Source organism: Aquarana catesbeiana, linkage group LG07 (assembly GCF_042186555.1).
Source record: "Aquarana catesbeiana isolate 2022-GZ linkage group LG07, ASM4218655v1, whole genome shotgun sequence".
Classification (NCBI taxonomy): Eukaryota; Metazoa; Chordata; class Amphibia; order Anura; family Ranidae; genus Aquarana; species Aquarana catesbeiana.
Genome location: NC_133330.1, coordinates 218,584,795 through 218,604,792, shown reverse-complemented (window position 1 = coordinate 218,604,792; position 19,998 = coordinate 218,584,795). Strand labels below are relative to the sequence as shown.

At 43.7% G+C, this 19,998-nt stretch overlaps 1 protein-coding gene across 7 annotated transcripts in view; it reads left to right on the top strand.

The window, feature by feature from the left end:
* MFSD14A (major facilitator superfamily domain containing 14A) overlaps positions 1-19,998 on the top strand; it is a 92,135-nt gene that overhangs the window by 35,531 nt on the left and 36,606 nt on the right. For all 7 annotated transcript variants that reach the window (XM_073593050.1, XM_073593056.1, XM_073593055.1 and 4 more), the window contains 2 exons: positions 508-622; positions 4,946-5,164. In XM_073593050.1, coding sequence (XP_073449151.1) covers positions 508-622; positions 4,946-5,164 — 334 coding nt within the window. The remainder of the gene's footprint in view (positions 1-507; positions 623-4,945; positions 5,165-19,998) is intronic.

Here is a 19,998-nt window from a genome sequence, read left to right as displayed (position 1 = left end):
TTTCCTGTACACATCTTAGTTTTATTCTATACTACACATAACGTTTTATCTTTTTGGTGCTGCAACTGAGGGCTCTAGCTCCTTAACAGTGAAGAATCCTATCATTCACCCACCCCCTCCTTCACTCCCCTCGTCCATACACAAAACTCTTTGTAGTCTTTTCACTGAACGCCTCGCATTCTGTGAAAACGTTGTAATTTGTTATTCCAAGCCTAGGTTTCCCAGCTCTACCTGGGTGGCAGACTTTGCAGTGTGGCAATTCACAATTTATGATGAAAGCAATTTGTACTTGTTCTGTTTCACACCACTGTTCTAGAGGAAAAACTAGTTGCAAATTGTTGTGGCGTACCAGTAATATTCTACAGTCATCACAAAGGCACCATTTAGTCTCCTTGAGGGTTCCTTATTCATTTAATATGGAATTTGAATTAAGGCAGCAATGGTAATGTATTGCTGAACAGCTTTTATTGTGTGCTCATTTGTTCTTTAACCTATTTTTTTTTTTAGGTGGTACTTTGCTGTTATATCTGTGTCAGGAGTGTTTGCTGTCACCTTCTCTGTAGTATTTGCTTATGTGGCTGACATAACACAGGAACATGAAAGAAGCATGGCATATGGACTGGTGAGTGGAACATATTGCCACTGGCTACGGCTTGTTTAAAAGCCTTTGTGTTAAAACCAATCTCAATCTCGTGTACTCCTAAGCAGTCCAGTCCATTTTCTAGTAAAGTCTTAGCCACCTGTAGAGAAATGAGGCCAACTGTCTTTCCCAGGATAGTAATGTCATTGGCAGTGGAACTGAATGCATTTGAATCCACATGTCTGAAATCAGTTGCCTCATTTGCCTAAATCTAGTTTGGAATATTACAACTGTCCTAAGCAGAGGGAGACTCTCAGGGATTGGGCTGTGTTGTGTATGCTGCAGTTGTAAAGAAAATGACTGGTAGCACTGTTTTTTAAGTTTTCCATTTATTAACTGTTAAACTTTTTTTTATTTTTTTTTTTTTGGTATTTTGTATGGCACTATTATGAAGCACAATTGCTTTGTGGCTTGCTGTAGTGCTTGTGCGCTCAACTAAACTGTCAAATCATCACATGGCTGGTGTCATAACTGATCACATGTGCAGCATCATGGCAGTTGCAGATCAAACAGAAGCTAAGATGGCAGCTCCCTTGGCTGAAAACGATAGGAGGGTTAAGTTCCATTTAAAGTTTTCTAAGATGAGTAATCGGTCCTGTGTAAGCATGCCCCTTGTCTGTTTGCTATCTGTTCGTAAAGTACAGTTTTTGCTTGTTATCTGGCAAAGCAACCAAGAAAATTCTTGCACAAACAAAAAGCACTTAAATCACAATCACTTTGTTTTATAGTTCAGTTGTTGGCCAGTAATAAGTGGAATAATAATGGCGTAGCTTTGTCTTATTTACTCAGATATGTTTATCTTTAAGAACTGGATATTAAAATCTTAGTTGATTTTGTTCCCAGAGATATTTACATAGTCCTCATTTAGTCGTGAAATGAGCATCTTGTTACGGTACATCTTTCGGGAAATGTGCCTCCCATAGCCCTTATGATGTAGGCAGTAGTGTAAACTTTGTTCTACACAGGTATGACCAGGACATTGATTGTTATTAAGTGTGATAGATGTTGGTTATTAACGCATAGATTTGTGTTTTGGGCATCTTTCCTTAAAATGATAAAGTATGTTTTTATCTGTTTTTGTTATATTAAATGAGTTTTCCACTTTAAAGATGATATGAATTGTGTATGTGCTACTACCTTTTGGGTGAGCCACAAGTGACGGCTGTACATCCTTTTTAAATATGTAAATGTCTTCTGAGCATTTTTTGGCGAGGAGACAGCTGCCATCTGTAGTTAACACAACAATTTACATTTTAATAAGTGAATGTAATAAACCCGAAAAAATAAATTTAATTAAGGCTTGTATCTTGTACAGTATAGTATTTCATGTCATCTGTACCCAGTCTTGCCACAAAGAGTTAATCCAGCTCTGAGCAATCCTATCTTTTTTTTTTTCAGTAAGATAAAAACTGACAGAGAAATAGGGGACAGTTCTTCCCCCTTGCTGTGAGGTACAGGTGATTTACATATCTCATGCAGCAGTGTGAGAGAGACATTCTGTGTACTTCCCATCCCCCCCTTCTTCTGGATGTTAGTGATCATGGGGCATAATCCACAAGACCAGCAGAAGTTTAGTGTAAGAATAAACAAGAGAAAATGCATGTTGACAAGGGGAGTGTAGAGGTAGGTGGGAAGTCTGAAATCATGACTGCACCCACCGAGCTCCAGACAACAGACCTGCCCACAGAATCTGCAGTTTTTCGGGTCTCATAACAGACAGAGGGGGGAGACATTTGACAGGTAAGGATACATGAAGGAGGCATGTATATCCTTATAGATAACCCCTGTGGCATTTGTTTAGAAAGGATGAGAGTGGGTTTACTTTAAGCCTAGTGCACACCACCCAGTGGGTTGAACAAATAGAAAACTGACAGCTCTGGTCGCAGCCGCTGTACTAACAATCTCATGTTAGTTCAGTGATCTCCCCTGCTGTTCTTTTGTGTTCTGACAGGGCTCCGCCAGAACACTCCTGTCAGCGCTCTCAGCTATTGGCTGAGAGCGCTGATCGGGAGCCGGTTGGTTGCTGGTTTTCCCATGTGCTCAACTGGCTTCTATACACATGGGCTGAATGTAGGCTGATTTTTAATGAACAGCCTGATGTCGCAGGACATTTGGCCTGTGTGTACTAGGCTTTAGGGACCTATTAATGTTTTGACACAGCTTTGACCTAGGACTTACACATTCCTAATTGAACTAAATTGTGATAAATATGTGAGTACTGGGTAAAAACTTTTAAAACTAGCCCCTTAAAGTGTATCTTATCCCAAGGACTACATTTTGTAATATGTATTATATATACTTGGTGACTTCATTTGGTTGTTTTCCTTTTTCCAGGCTTTTTTGCTGTACTTTTATCTGGTTATCCTGCTATTATTTCCTGCCCTAGGGTGGCAATATTCACTGTACCTTATCTTTGGAAGGACCATGTTGTCACCCTAGGGCAGAAAGTGTTAGGACTACAAATCCCACGGCTCCTCCCTTTCAAAACTCCATAACATTGAGGGAGGTGTTAGTGTAATATTAGTGTGCACAGGACATGCCTCAATTCCTGGCAGGATCAAAAGATTTTTTATTTTTTTTGCACTTAACTAGACTTTTGGAAGTATATTTATGTTGAATCTGTTTCATTAAGGTTTAAACGAGAATTAAACAATACAGAGTGAAAACATGGGAGTATCAACCCGACTCCAACGGATGTACAAGTATACATTGAAATCGTAATAACAACAATAGGACAAGTATCGCATACGTACGATAAAATATAGATTCTTAAGGCATGGTAAAATGAGCATAGTAACTGTATTATTAACCCGTAGTCCACTAGCAACAAAGTTGTAGAAAAACAAAGTGCGACATATGTGGCATGAAAATATGGTGGCGCTACAGTTAAGATAACCATAACCTCGTGTATCGAAGGAATATTTCAAGTTTATGTTTAGCTTTTTTTTTTTTTTTTTTTTTTTTTTTTTTTTGTAGAATAGAGAAGGTTTAAATCCCTGCCAGTTTTCTGCTGTATTTGTACCATTGGGGAAATTTTCATTTCACTTCCTGTTCCAGAGGTGAAACAGGAAGTGAGAGGCACCCCCCCCCCCCCCCTTAGGCTTGGTTCACACACATGCGACTCGGATGCATTTGAACTACATCCGATTTGCATAACGTGATCTAGACCGGCTTGCAATGGAGCCATGTTCACATGTGTCCGGTGCAGCCGTGATCTATTTTGAAAAGAGTCCTATGCGATTTTAGGTCCTGTTCAGGTGCGAATTCAAATAAAAATTTGCACCTGAACCAGTGAACTACACCAGACCACTTTTAAAAACTGACTGCAAACTGCAGCCAAACATGTGTGAACCTAGCCTTAAACCAGGGCTCAAAATCCCAGGCACCAGGTTGCCATTGCGACTTTGTGCCTGGGCGCTTGTCCCATATCGGACATGTAGTTCCGGCCGCTGGTTGCTGAACGGGTGGTTGGCTAGTTCTGGGAGGGCGTCTAGCTTTTTCTTTCACATACCCGCTTCTCCACGTATTCTCTGTGTGTAAACTCGTGTTGTGCATATGTAAAGATGCACATCAGGGATATATAAGAGAGGGTTTTTTTTCGTTGAAAATAAAGCTTTGTAAAAAAAACAAAAAACAAAAAAAAAAAAACCCTGTCTCTTAACTTTTTTAGCTGGCTCCTAGATTCAAAGCAAATTTGTCAAGTCCAGCCTTAGACCGTTGTCTGCGGAACAAGTATCCCTATTAGAAGATTTCCCACTACATCTTGTTCTGGTGATAATGCTAAAATTTTAGTTTTCTGCTCGACTCCTTTTCTAAATGGCAATGGTCACCAGTATAAATATAAGGTTTTGCCCAGATACGGTATACTGTACACCCTTTAACGTACCAATTTGAAACTAGTTGGAGAAGTTTGCTGGGGTTTACCTTCACTTTACATTTGAGAAAAAATATTGGGGCTTATGTATGTAACTGAGAACTGCTTTGGTTACGTTCTTTTACTAGATACCTGATGGAGCAGTGGTTCTCAGCCCTGTCCTCAAGTACCCCCAGCAGGGCCATGTTTGCAGGTTTTCCTTTATCTTGTTCAGGTGCTTTAAATCGGAGTCAATGGCTTGGTATTTTGGACAGCTATTTTATCTAAGAGAAATTCCCAAAACATGGCCTGTTGGAGTTATTTAAAGACAGGGTTGAGAACCACTGTGATGGAACATCTGGTTACTATGGACAACACGGGCAGTTATTTATGTAGATACCTTCCTTGTGTCTTATGTTCATTGCTAAGTTGAAACACTCCTTCTTTTACAGGTGTCTGCTACGTTTGCCGCTAGTCTTGTCACTAGTCCAGCCATTGGAGCTTACCTCAGTCATGCATACGGAGACTCCCTTGTGGTGCTATTAGCAACAGCAATAGCGTTGCTTGACATCTGTTTCATCTTGGTGGCTGTTCCAGAGTCACTCCCAGAGAAAATGAGGCCTGCATCATGGGGAGCCCCAATTTCATGGGAGCAAGCGGACCCTTTTGCAGTAAGTGGCCATATTTGCTCATAGCTGTTATATCAGATTAATTACACTCCTGTAATGCTGTAATTTGACGGACCTTTCTTTTGCTGAACTGTGGAAAGAGATGACAAACTGCTCTCATTGTGCGTGTTTGATTTGTGATGCTTAAACAGCAGTGCTTCAATTTTTATCCAAGGCTTGACCCGGTATAGCTAAATGTGTTGTGCCTAGCTTCTGTTCTACACAGAGCAGTCAACATTGCTTGGCTTCTGTTTTAGGTATACCATCCTTGCTGGCCCTGATTGGTACATATCATTATTTCCTAACTATCGTTATACAATCTTTTTTTTTTTTTTTTCCCGTTTCTTAAAAAAAAAAAAAAATAATCTGTGTTTGATGTCAGGGGCTGCTGTTTAGGCTCCTATACACTGTTAATCGCAGAGGGCCACACATAATGTTTAGTATATGTAATACCAGAGAGGAAAGGATAGAGACTGTGTACATGCTACAGGTGTGGATGTAAACTGGAGATATGCTGCAGGAGACAGTGACAGTATAGGGACATGTTAAAATGAGGCTAGTGATCTCTACTAGAGTTAACTGGTATTAGTGTTAATATATCAATGCTCTAATTACCACTTCAATTTACTGAGGTCCATGGGCTACACCGCAAACACCATGGGGCTTCAAGTTGGGCACCAGGGATTTAAATAGAAAACTTGATCTATGACTGTTAGAAACAGCAGTGTAGCATGATATTAATGTATTGTACCAAATGATTACACATCCAGCAGTGGCAAGCACGTGAATTGAAGAAGTTATTTGTATGTATGCTTTTTTAAACCTTCTATCTGTGTATTTCCTTAATGTATTTTATATAGGATAGCTGTTGCTTGTTTTTTTTTTTTTTTTTTTTAACTGGCGATGCCTAAAAGCGTCTAAAGGCAAACCGTTTTTTAGTTTACCATAATACATTCCCTGCATTAAGGTAAAAAACGTTTTTATAGCTTTCTATCCTCCCCCTTCTCGAAATACAGGGGAAGAGGAGAAAAGAAGAGACCCAGCGCTGTGCATGGCTGGATCTCTTCTCCCCTGTCTTCCTCTTCACACAGGGACTCAGGCAGCAGCAGGAGTTGTTGGCTCTGCTGCTGTCAATCAAAAGCTGTAAGGAAGCGCTAGGGGACGGGACGGGACTAAGTTGTGCTGTGTGTGTCTATGGAGCGCAGGTCCTTGGACACACACACAGGAGCGAGCAAGCACTGTGTGCCCCCATAGCAAGCTGCTTTCTGTGGGGGAACACGAAGAGGAGGAGCCAAGTTTGCAGACGGGGGACCCCAGAAGAGGAGATTCGGGGCTGCTCTGTGCAATACTATGCACAGAGGAGGGTTGGTGTGACAGCCAGGCAACTTAAAGAGGAGTTCCCACTAAAAAAAAAGAAAATTAAAAGTCAGCAGCTACAAATACTGCAGCTGCTGACTTTTAATAATTGGACACTTACCTGTCTTAGGGTCCAGTGATGCGGGGGATCGGAAGCCCCACTCGTCTCCCCCTCTGTTCGGTGGTGCCGGCATTGCAACTGTGGGCGCTTGGCTATGGCTTCACAGCCGTGCACCCACTGCGCATGTGCGCCGTGATTGGCCGCGCAATCATATGGGACCTGTCACGTGTCCCATATGATTGACGAGAGGGAGGGGGCAGAGCTGAGCCTTCCTGTGCCGAGGGGAAGTGATTTCACCAGCCCAGGCACTGAAGGAGGCAGACTATGAGGGACCACCTAGCAAAAGGCATTTAGAGGTGAGTAAAAAAAACAATTTTTTTCCAAATTTTTTTTTTAGGCACATTTATGCATTTGTTTTTTTATTTTGGGTGGAACACCACTTTAAATTTGCAAAATGAGAGATAATTTTAATTAAATTACCTTTAGTAACACTTCAAAATGATAAAGGCTATATCTTAAGTGTACAGTACAGGACAATATCTACAGCTGGCATAAGTGCATTACATAACGCTGCTTGATCTTGCAAAGTTTTCATTTCCCCAGATTATGCTTGTCCCCGGAGTACTGGCCCACCTTCCTGTTTTATGGTGGCACTTTTCTCTGGGTGGGTCTGTTATTTGTTGTCCTCCAGGGCCATGTAATGTGATAACCACCGGGGGCCTATCTTCACTGTGTACCAAGTATGCCAGTAACTTGCCTGCTTTTTCCCCATGTTCAAACATTTTTTGTTTGGAGAAAAATAGTTTTTGTCTAGCTTTCTGGTATTGTAGCTGGGTAACTACTCTAGTTTGTAGTTTAAGCAGGTCTGCATTTTGTGGTGGTCGGGGTGGTGGCAAAGTCTCTTTCAGCAGAGGATAGATCCTCCAGCGCCTTACCGAGGACACTAGAGGAATTTGTCTTAATTTTATTGATAGCAGTAATTAATGTGGAGCGAGCGAATAGCTTAAAGGAATCCCATACTGTGGATGGCGATGCTGACTTGTCATTCTCCACAAAGTTCATTCTCCATTTATCCATAAGCTCATCATCCTCAGGTAGAAGGGAGAGCCAAAATGGGTTCAAACGCCATGACTGTGGTGGTTTTGCTATAGGGATTACTTAATGTAATCCAGTAGGGATTATGATCCGAGAGTATTCTGGGGCAAAATGCAGTCTCTGATAGTCTTGGTGTCAATCTGTGGGAGATGAGTATAAAGTCTATACGGGACATGGAACCATGAGAAGACGAGAAGCACAAGTATGATTTGGCCTGTGGGAACTTGTGGCGCCACGTGTCTATTAAGTGGAAGGTGGAGATGAGCTTAGAGAACCTAGTCTCGTTGGGAGTATTAAGGGTAGGTGAAGTAAGTTGGAGCCTGTCTAAAGTCACATTTAGTGTGGTATTGAAGTCGCCTAGCCAAACTGCAGATATAGCTGAATGACGGGCCATGAACGATAGTCCCTCTTTAATTATGGAGATGTTAAATGGGGTGGTATATAAAAAGCCATTATAAGTAGGGGTTCTCCATATAATTTAGCAAGGATAAAGACATAGCGGCCCAGTGGGTCAGTGGACAACTCTCACAACTCAAAATGTACCTATTTGGCTATCAAGACTGAGACTCCCCTGGAATGGGATGTATGGGTAGAATGATACGCCCACCCAACCCATGGCCGGCGAAGTGCCATCTGGATGCTCCCCTCAACATGCGTCTCCACCAATGCTATTATATCAGCATGTTGCTTCTTGAGGAATGTGAAGACTGCTGCGCGCTTAAATTTCTCGCGCATGCCCCTCACATTCCACATGAGAAACTTCAGGGATGCCATAAACAAAACCTTTTCATATTTAATAAAACAGTTATGTTAAGCAATTTGCTCTCTGTGTAAGGCACACATGTTCCTAGTATGCAAACATATCTGCATCAATCTTGTATCGCACAACATATATGAACATTCACGTGGACATAGCATTCGAGATGTTACCTGTTTTCTATGATTAGTATGCACAATCAAGTTTAACCAAACTATAAACAAATGAACTCCCACCCCCCTCCCTGCCCTGCACTGTCCCAAACTGGTGCGGCATATTCCCTTAACTTGTGTCTAACTGGGAAACATTCCATCTTCCTGGTTATAGGTAAAATGCAAAACATCTGGTTAAGTCCTCGGGGACTGAGTAGAACGAGAGGTATCATCCATATCAGTTGTACAAGGTATGGCATGGTCTCCCGATCCCCTTGCTTCCAATTAACTGCAGCGAACAAGTTCCAGAGAAGATTCCAGTAATCATTGTACTGCTTCCCAGTATTGTGTGGGGTAAAGTCTCGCTGCACGATGCATGTTGTTGGTAGGACTTCTGCCCCTCCGGAGCCCCGGAGAGTAAGTGGACTCTTATACTGTGAATGTCAAGGATTTGTACTTTGTACTTGCGCTGGTTCATGGACGGTTCCATGTCACATTCACACAGTTGCTGTGTATAGTAATAAACAGTTCACATCAAAAAGTGTACGGTTTCCAAAAAGAAAAAAAGAAGGGGGAGAAAAAAGGAAAAAAGGGTTCCATGCAACTTCAGGAAACAGTGTAGCTATGCGACTCTGAAGAAAAATTACGCTGTAGATGATTGTGCACATACTAAATAGACATTTATATGTACATATCTGGGACTTGATCAATCAGCTCTTTCAGGAATAGCACAACGTTCCAACCAGGTGATCACTTCCTCAGGATCTTCAAAGAAAACTGCACGACCGTCATGTTCTATTCTGAGGCGGGCAGGAAAGCGCATGGAATATTTGTATTGTAAGTTCCTTAGCCTACGCTTGGCCTCTGTAAAGCTCTGCCGACGGCACTGTACCTCCGCCGAGAAGTCTGGGAAAATAGCTACTTTAACATTCCCTACTGAGATGTTGCCCTTCTCTCTCGCTATCCTCAGAGCTGTATCTCGATCTTTGTAAATGAGGAGTTTAGCTATGAACGTGCGAGAAGGGGTCCCTGCGGGGGGGTCTTGCTGGCATGCGATGTGCCCGCTCCACCGCAAACATAGGGGAAAAGGCTTCTCTCCCATAGGCGTTGATCAGAAGTTGTTCCAAGAACGTGGTAGTGTCCTTGCCCTCAGTCCCCTCTGGCAGGCCGATCAAGCGTATATTACATCTTCTCAGCCTATTCTCCATATCATCCTGTTTAGTAAGGAGTTGGTGTATTTGCCGTTGTACGCGGTCTGAGGATGTTTGTAAGGGTGGAATTGCATCCTCCACCGTGCTCCGCCTGGTCTCATCTTCCTTCACTCTGTCCCTGAGCTTTTGAAAGTCTTGCCTAATAAGGGAAATATCCATCTTGACTTCCTCAATTTGTGCTGTGAGGGAAGTTCTGCAAAAGGTGATTGCTTCAAGAAGTTTGTCGGTATCACTCGCTGTTCGTCGTCGTCCCCCCCCCCCCCCCCCCCCAGCTTTCTCAGAGGCTCCATCTTCCTCCATGTCCTCTTTGTCTTGTCGGCGGTACTGATCAAGTCTTGCCGCCGCTGCCTTCTGTGATTTGGTTGGTGACATGCTGTGAGGACCTGGGGTATCACCCAGCAAGTCCCCAATCTTGTGTTGGCGAAATTAGCTGCCTGTGGGACAGGAGAGAGTGCTGGCTAGGGCCTCGAGGCCACCAATATGTCCGGGGGTAAAGACTGCTCTTATGTGACAAGTGCTTGATATATTGCTGCTCCGTTTGGGGTGCTGGTAATCTGGGGCTGCAGTGGGGAGTGTGAAAGGACCCCAAAAGAAGTTGTTCACAGGAGATCGAAAAGGCAGCAAGCTGAAGATGCAGCACAGGCTGGATATGCAGGTGTGCCAAGATGGCCGCCGGCCTCTACATGCAGGCCTAAGCCACGGCCTAGCCTAAATGCGGCCGCCGCTCCTTCTGGGGTACTGGGGGTCAAGGAAGTCTATATGTATGGGTATGAGTGTGTTCCAGATCCCCTAGGAGGTTTCCCAATATCTGAGCAGCAGCAGGGCACAGCTACCCTAGAATAGGTCTGAGGCAGAGGAGGACCAAGATGGCCGCGGACCTCCCAGGATTAGGCCGAAGCCGCGGACTTGCCAGAATCCGGCCGCCGCGTGGAGGATCGCCGCTCCGCTCGGGCCGCCGTTTATCCAGTCGCTCCAGAAGTTAGTTCTGGGTATTGTTGATGTCCCAGGGGAGTTGATCCAGCAGTTGGAGCAGTATAGATAGTCCAGGAGTAATGGACGGAGCTCAGGGAATACACGTCCTACTCCATGCTGTGTCAGGCCACGCCCCCATGGCACTTTTCAATTGCAGGGTCCTATGGAACCACCCTTTTGAGTGCTTTTCTCGTATTATACTACAGACGGACTTGCTGTACTGCATTACAAATAGCACACGGAGGACAATCCTCAATATGTTATCTTCTGTTTGTGTGTGATCACATCACTGTAGCATTTTGGGCTTGCATCTGATGCCAGCTCTACTTATTGCCACTTCTTATATCAGCATTGTATTTTATGAACCTGTTGAACCCTGTCCTAAATGCTTACTAAATTATTTCCACCAGGTCTCACAGTAGACTGAGCCACCCTTCCTGCTCCTTAGTAAAGGGACCCTCCCTTAGCTTATCCTGTTCTGAGCTGCACATGCTTTCTGCCTTTCCCTCCATTTAAAACAGTCGGCCTCCAAGTTTGTATTTACCCACCCTTCCTCCCTTTTTATATAGGATTTTCTCCCTTTCCATAATACAGGGCTTCAGAGAGGATGGACTATTTTTCTGCACAGGACTTTAAAGTGCCACTGTAAATGCTTGTCTAGAACTCATAGATCACTAATCATGTAAAGACCTGTACGGAGAAGATATAATCAGAAGTCAGTAAGAGTTGCGAGACGTACTTATGCTGCTCACAACTCTTATTTTAAAGCAATTTATTGTTTGCAGTTCAGTGCTATTGTTTCCAGCCTTTTAGAGCAGCTCTTGGAAAACATTTAGACTGATTTCTGGCAGGTGCAGGGGGTCCCCTAGTTACAAACATCCGACTTACAAACGACTCCTATTCTATTTACAAACGGAGGGAGACAACAGGAAGTGAGAGGAAATATACCCCTGGGAAGGGAAATTCTCTCCTGTAAGAGCTATTATGAGGAAAAGGTACCTCCACTGATGCTTTATCACCAAGGCTTGTTTCCACAACAACCCAAAATTTTCAAAATCCAACTGTCATTGGGACAGAAAGTGAGGTGAAATCTTTTGAACAGGGGCACAGACAGCAAAACAAATGTCACAGGGGTGTTAACCCTTCCCTATGCTATCCAAAAAGCTTAAAAATATTTTTTTTGGCTGGAGCTACACTTAAAAAATGTACCTGTTCCAACTTACAAACAGATTCAACTTAAGAACAAACCTACAGTCCCTAACTTGTTTGTAACCCGGGGACACCCTGTATTCTATACAAGCAGTAATCTAAACACACTCCTGTATTTGTGGTCAGTATTGCATGACCCTGAAAATTCCAAGGTGTTGTGTGGGAATATGGGAACCACTCCTAAATTATCCCACAATTAAAGTAAACCTTCCCTATGAGGAATGTTGTCTGTTTGCTATGTTGTTGCTATGGCTTTAGTACTTTGAGTTGATAACGTTATGGGGTAACACAGTGGCATAGTGATTAGCACTTCTACCTCGCAGCCTTGGGGGTCACTAGTTCAGATCCTTGTCAGGGTACTGTCTGCATGAAGTTTGTATGTTCTCCCTGTGCTTCTGTCGGTTTTCTTTGTGTACTCTGGTTTCCTCTGACACTCCAAAGACATGCTGGTAGATTAATTGGCTCCTGTCCAAATTAGTCCTAGTATGGTGCATGAATGGATGAACTTTAGATTGTAAGCTGCTTAAGGGGAAAAGAGTGTAGTATGTAACATGCTGTTTGTGTTAATTGCCTGCACTTTATAAATATCTAGAATAAATAAAACAAAGTAAGGGGGGTCGGTGTGACAGCCAGGCAACTTAAATTTGCAAAATGAGAGGTCAGTAATGGTAGCCTTTGTTTACCATGACTGCTTTCCTTTTATCAATGCATAATGTATACTTAAGGATCACCTTCTAATTTTCAGGCCACAGCCCTAAGTTGCAGAGCACCTGTGGTTTCCCCATACTTTTGGCTCCACAATTGAAGCTTAAAGGGAAATAATAGTATATTTTCAGTGAGCACATATTTGTTTATTGAATTTTTAAGTAATTAAAAGAAAAATCTAAGGAAAACAAGTCCCAGAAGGCTGCGGGAATCTGTCTGAAAAGCCACAAGGAGTCGCAGTTGACTTTCCACACAAAACATGCCATTACCAGGGACTCAAAGACTGGTGAAGAACTAGCACAAGTGAGGACAGCACTGGATCCTTGGACAGGTAAGTGTTCTTATTAAAAGTCAGCAGCTACAATATTTAGCTACTGACTTTTATTTATTTTTTCTTTCTAGGCTGAAGATCTTCTTTAACTTTGCTCATCTGCATGTCTCTCTAAGGTCATTGTCTCCACATATTAATACCACAGACAGCATTTTAAGGCTGAGGTTGACAATGTCAGCCTCCCTCCATTTCTTAAATTAATAAATTACATTCTAATTCATTTGCCATAAACATATTTAATACATCTGTGCAATACATTCACATTTCCCCCACTAAAAACGTTGCGCATGTAAAAAAAAAAAAAAAACCCGTTGATTTGCCGGATATTCAGTAAGCTCTTAAGTTCCTGTAAGATGATAGTTCTGTCACTGCTGTATTAAAATCCCAAACAGTGTTGTCAACTCTGCTTGAGTTCTCCTCTGACTACAGAAAACCTATTGATCTCCTCCTATCCATGACAAGAAGAAGAAGGTGTTGTACCTAAATCCAAGAACAAAAAATATAATTTCTTATTGTACCTCACGGGACACAGAGCCATAGTAGTTTTATGTGGGTTATAGGCCACCTTCAGGTGATGGACACTGGCACACCCTAAGACAGGAAGTTCACTCCCTCTGTAACCCCTCCCTCTACTGGGCTTACCTCAGTTTTTTCGCCAGGTGTTGGTCACGAGTAAAGATGTGCTGAGCTCCACTGGAGTAATCCTTGCTGGGGCTAGCTATGCAACCAGATCCATTCAAAGTGTCCTTTCAGGCCAAATTGAATGGTACCCGGGCCTTGTGGTGGAAGAAACAAGGTTTAGCCCGTAACGCTTCTCTTTTTAGAGAGCTGGATCCCGGGATCCAGAGCTTTGTTTTTTTTAGCCATAAAGTTTTTACTGGCTGGGTGCTTTACGGGTCCAGGGGTGTGGGTTCCCCAAGGGTGGTTTCCAGAAGGTTTGGTAACGGAACCCACCGTGAGGGGTGAAGATTGGGTCTGTTGGTTTTACCACAGAAAACCCTGCAACGGGAAAGGTAAGTGGAGTTTTTCTAAGGAATTAAAAAAAAAAAAAAAATTTTTTTATGAAATGTCTCCTTTAAGAAAAAAGTAAATGTTGTCATGCCTAAGAGTCACCACTGGAGGATGTATAGAGTACGTACCTTGTCATGCTTCCTTAGTCACGCTGTGTCAGAAGCAGCAGGCTTTTCCTCCGGCTAGCAGCTCAGTAAGTTTGGGGGGGATTTTCTTCAACCAGACACCCCCCACCTGGACTAAGCTCTCCCCCTCTCCCTGGAAAGGGGGAAGCTAAAACGATCGGCGTGCTGCTCCGTTTTTCTGCCGCCTCTGCACGGCGGTTTCTCTCTCAGGTCTCCTCCTCGCCAACCCTCCTTCACACACATTCTGATCTTTTCGGATCGGAGGCCCCTACTCGCGCAGGAAAACTTTCTTTTGAAAGAGAAAGGGGGGCGCGATGCGGCGGAGGGGGCGGGGTATAGCGCTGCGTTGGCGTCCAGTGTGGGAGTATCTTTAAAAACTCAATTTTTGCTGGCTGCAGATGCCGGAGGGACACGAGCAAAAAGGGCATGTAATAGGTTGGTGACACAGGCATTCCTATTTGACACATTTACTATTAGCATCAGGCTGAGCTTTAATAGCAGCGGCAGGGCTGGACTATTGCTCAAGCAGTGGATGCGATCCTTCTGGTAGTACCTCTGCATTTGTGCATCGGGCTTTGGTCAGATGGGGGGCTAGAATCGCCCCAAAAAAGGGCTCAAGAAGGACGTCTTCAGCCACAAAAAAACCTAGAACCATCTCTAAAAAAAAAATGGCATCCTCCCCTGAGAGTTCTGAGGTGGCTGGTCAGAGTGAGCCATCTGGGCCGTCAGGTGTTGCAACTCTTTCCAACACTGCAGCCCCTGCCTATATTACTCAAGAGGATTTTTCCTCAACCATAGTAGGATTGGAGCAGAAAATAGAGGCTTTAATCTCATCCCAGAGTGGGACTAAGAGCAACAGCTCCCCTTACATTACCCAGGACCCTCAAACTGAGGAACCAAGGGCGGGAGATGAGTTTCTGTCAGGGGACCAGGAAGAGGCTGATGACTCCTCTTCTGAGGAGTCAGATGTGGAGGGATCAGGTTCACAATCTGAAAGATTGATGGTACAATCTCTTACTGAATTGGTCCGCTCCACATTCATGCTACCGTTAGCTGAGTCAGTGGATGAGCCCACTTCTTGTTTGGGTTCGCTAAAGCCTCCCCAAGCTAGTCATGCTTTTCCTATCCATTCATTCGTAAAAAAGCTTATGTATTCTGAGTGGGATGACCCAGATAAACAGTTTTTTCCTCCGAAAAAGTTTTCAACACTTTATCCTATGGCGGAAGAATTTAATAAAAAATGGGGGATGCCAGCAATTGATGCTGCTATATCCTCTGTGAATAAAAGTTTGACTTGTCTGGTAGACAATGCTCAAATGCTGAGGAATCCAACAGATAAGAAGTTCAAATTCCTATTAAAGAACAATTTTTCTCTGGCAGGTTTAGTGACTCGGCCTGCGCTGGCAGCAATCGGTGTATGTCAATCCTTGAAGGACCAGTTTAAACAGGTGCTCAAGATTATTCCTGATCAGAAGGCCCAAGATATGGCTGGGTTACCAGGGGCATTTTTGTTTTGCAATAGACTCTATGAGAGATTCTATTCTCCAGGCCTCATTCCTTATGCTTGGGCTGGTGCATATGCGTAGAATACTGTGGCTGAAATATTGGTCAGCCGAAGCGCCACGCAAAAAGCTCCTGGCTAGTTTTCCATTTTGCAGTGAACGACTGTTTGGGGATGATCTGGATAAATACATCCAAAGAATTTCTAATGGGAAAAGTTCCCTTTTGCCAGTTAAGAAAAGGAATAAGCGTTTTTCTTTTAAACAAGCTTCTTCTCCAGTACCAGGGGCATCAGCCTCCAGGCAGTCACAACGGACTCCACCGTCAAGTTCAAGAGGTAAACCTCAGAGTCAACCTCAGGGACAGAAGAGGTCCTGGGGAAGGAAACCTACAAAGCAAAATGCTAAAACCTCCTTATGAAGGGGGGCCCTCGCTCGCTCGAGTGGGGGGGAAGACTTCTGCAGTTCTCAAAGGTCTGGCCAGAAGAGTGTCGCAACAAATGGGTGGCTTCCTCAATAACTCTAGGGTACAAACTAGACTTCAGAGAGTCCCCGTCTCCTCGTTTTCTCAGATCAAATGTTCCCAAAGATCCAAAGAAAAAGAAGTCTCTCTTTCAAGCATTGGACCATCTTTTGTCTCAAAAGGTAATATCGGTGGTTCCCATGGAGGAGTGGGGATTAGGGTTTTATTCAAACCTTTTCACGGTACAAAAACCAAACGGGGATGTCGGACCCATTCTAGATCTCAAAGATCTAAACCGGTTTTTGAATAACCGCTCTTTTCGCATGGAGTCAATCCGCTCAGTAGTCTCCATTCTGCAAGGTGGAGAGCTTCTAGCGTCAATCGACATCAAGGATGCTTACCTCCATGTACTTATTTTTCCCGCTCACCAGAAATATCTACGCTTCGAGATAGAAAATCTTCATTTTCAGTTTGTAGCTCTGCCTTTCGGTCTAGCTACTGCACCCTCGAGTGTTTACAAAGATCCTGGCTCCCCCTTTAGCCAGATTAAGGGCTCAAGGTATAACGATTCTAGATTATGTAGACGATCTGCTCTTGATAGACCAGTCGGTAGCCCGCTTAGACCAGAGTTTGGTCACCACAGTCAGCTACCTAGAGTACCTAGGTTGGATTCTCAACCTAGAGAAATCTTCTTTAAAACCATCAAGGAGATTGGAATACTTGGGTCTGAACATAGATACAGCTCAGAAAAGGGTGTTCTTGCCCCAGGCAAAGATCAGTTCCATAAGGGAACTGATTCAGGTGGTCAAAGCAAAGAAGAATCTTTCTATTCGACTTTGCATGAGATTGTTGGGAAAGATGGTGGCTTCATTCAAGGCCGTTCCTTATGCTCAATTTCATTCGAGGCTACTGTAAAACAGTGTCCTATCGACTTGGAACAAGAAGGTCCAAGCTCTAGACTTCCCTATGCGCTTATCCTTAAAGGTGCGCCAAAGCCTCAGTTGGTGGTTGATAGCCAGAAATCTGCAGAAAGGGAAATCCTTCCTACCAGTTGCCTGGAAGGTGGTAACAGATGCCAGCCTTCTGGGCTGGGGAGCGGTCCTGGAAAAAGCGTCTGTCCAACGGAAATGGTCCAAATCAGAAATGACCTTGCCCATCAATATTTTAGAGATTTGGGCAGCACGCCTGGCCCTGAAGGCCTGGACACCCAGATTACGGAATTGTCCTGTCAGGATCCAATCCGACAATGCCACAGCAGTGGCCTATATCAATCACCAAGGGGGCACGAGAAGTCATGTGGCCCAGAGAGAGGTGAATCATATCCTAACTTGGGCAGAAAACAACATACCTTGCTTATCGGCAGTCTTCATTCCAGGAATAGACAATTGGCAGGCGGACTACTTGAGTCGCCAACAGTTGCTCCCGGGCGAATGGTCTCTTCACCCCGATATTTTTCTGACAATATGTCAAAAATGGGGAATTACGGACGTGGATCTGTTTGCGTCCAGGTCCAACAAAAAAATCGACAATTTTGTGTCAAGGACAAATGATCCGCTGGCATGCGGAACAGAAGCCTTGGTGTTCCCGTGGAATCAGTTTTCACTGATTTATGCATTCCCTCCTGTTCTGCTGCTTCCGAAAATTCTTCGCAGAGATCGTAAAGATGGCGATAGGGGACCCATGGACCCTACCGCCACGGCCAGACCTTGTCTCGCAGGGTCCGGTATTCCATTCTACCTTACAAATGCTAAATTTAACGGTTTGCCTATTGAGACCCACATTCTGAAGAAGCGTGGGCTGTCAGGTTCAGTGGTGTCTACTTAATGCAAGGTTAATGCAAGGAAGCCTCCAGAGTCATATATTAGAGTCTGGAAGGCATATGTCTCCTGGTGGGAATCTAGGGGTTGGCACCCCTGGAAATATGTCATAGGTAGAATCCTTGACTTTCTACAGATGGGATTAGAAATTAAACTGGCTTTGAGTACCAGCAAAGGCCAGGTTTTGGCTTTATCAGTATTTTTTCAGCAACTACTTGCTTCGCACTCATTGGTTTGTAGCTTTATTCAGGGGATAACATGGCCTAATCCTCCAGGTCTCCTCTGTGCCCTTGGGACTTGAATCTAGTCCTGTCGACATTACAGAAACAGCCTTTTAAGCCGATAAGACATATTCCCTTGGTCCTTTTGACATGGAAACTAGTTTTTTCTGGTAGCCATATCTTCTGCAAGAAGGGTATCAGTTGTCTCCTCTTTCTTGTAAAGAGCCATATTTAATTATGCACAAGGATAAGGTTGTATTGCATCCTCATGCTAATTTTCTACCGAAGGTAGTATCAGATTTTCATTTAAACCAGGATATTGAAAATGAATGTGGCTTCTAAGGGGGGTTACCAAGGTAGGGATTGGTAGAAACTTGTACCATCATCCAGATCAATGAATAGCAAAATTGGTAGCCTAGTCCCCAACTAGGCTGCCACAAGAATGGGGGGGGCGGCAATTGGACTATCGCGGTACAGTAAAAGCAATACAAATTTGAATGATATAACAGAAATAAAATTTACAGAGGATTTTATTGATGCCAAAAAACAAATCATCATTTACAGATAAAAACATGGTGGCGGTACACATATATCATCAGTGACAGGATTAACCCCAGAAGGAGAGAATCACAATAAGACAATAGATCACAGATATCATTTTCCTCGACTAGTTTCGCGGACAATGGCCGCTTCATTGGGAGGGTATCTGTGATTAGATCAAAAGGACACTATAATAGTCAAAAGACATAGAAGTAAGTACTTGTAATATAGCATCATGTTTGAAAGGGGTATTAATAGGGATACAAAAGGGGAAGGAGCAGAGCTGCTTACCCATGTTCCAGCAGCCACCAAGCGCAGGGCACCGCCAACGAAGGGTGGTCTCCTGTGGCGACTCGGAGGAGCCACAAATTAAGATGACCGGAATCTGGGTAAATGAAGTAAAAGGAATGGATATGCTATGGGCTTGCCATGTCAAAATTGTGAACCAGTGAGAGGGTGAATAAGATGGTGAGGATGGATGTGAGGTTGACAAAAAAGGTGAGAGTGATAGAAAAATGGTGGAAATGTGCAGAGTGTACAATTTGAACACGTGATAGAAAAACAACGAAAGGTGATTGAGGAACATTGGTGAGAGTGTAAAGTGAATGATAAATAAAAATGAAGTGAAACAGGAAGTGTATTGATTATAAGTGAGAAACATGGGTGAGAATATAAAAGGGTGAGTAAAGGTGAAGTGAAACAGGGGGCGTGTTGATTTGTGGGGTACATGGGAGTGAGGAAGTGAACAAATGAGAAGAGGGAAGGGATGGTGTATGGTGTGAGTGAATATGGTTGAGTGTGGGACAGAAGGGGAAAAGGAAGACGACAAAAGGAGAAAGAGAGAAAACCAGACCAAGCGAAAGGTGAAGAAGCGAAGGAAGAGAAAGGGAAAACAAGGGACATCAGAAAAGGGGGAGATAAGAAAAAAGAAAAAGGGTGGGGAAAGGAAAAGGGTGGGGAGGGAAGAAAAAGGGGGAAAGTGATAGACAAGAAAGGGAGAAAGTGAAACACCATGTAAATGAAGTGAATAAGAGAGGCAGCATATACCTGGTAATGATGTAGGAAGGTATGGGAGTCCCGGGAGAGGCAGACCCACTAAGGGAGGCGTAGCCAGTATGCGGCCCCAGTGGATAACCTTAATGGACCGTAGGCAAAGGGTGGAGGGCATGGTAGGGCTTATCCACCCATGCCAGAGTCGTCCATAAGGAGAAATGAACGGTATCCTTCTTTCCCCTTCCCCCCTTTTTCTTTTTTCTTTTCTCCCCCTTTTCTGGTGTCCCTTGTTTTCCCTTTCTCTTCCTTCGCTTCCTTT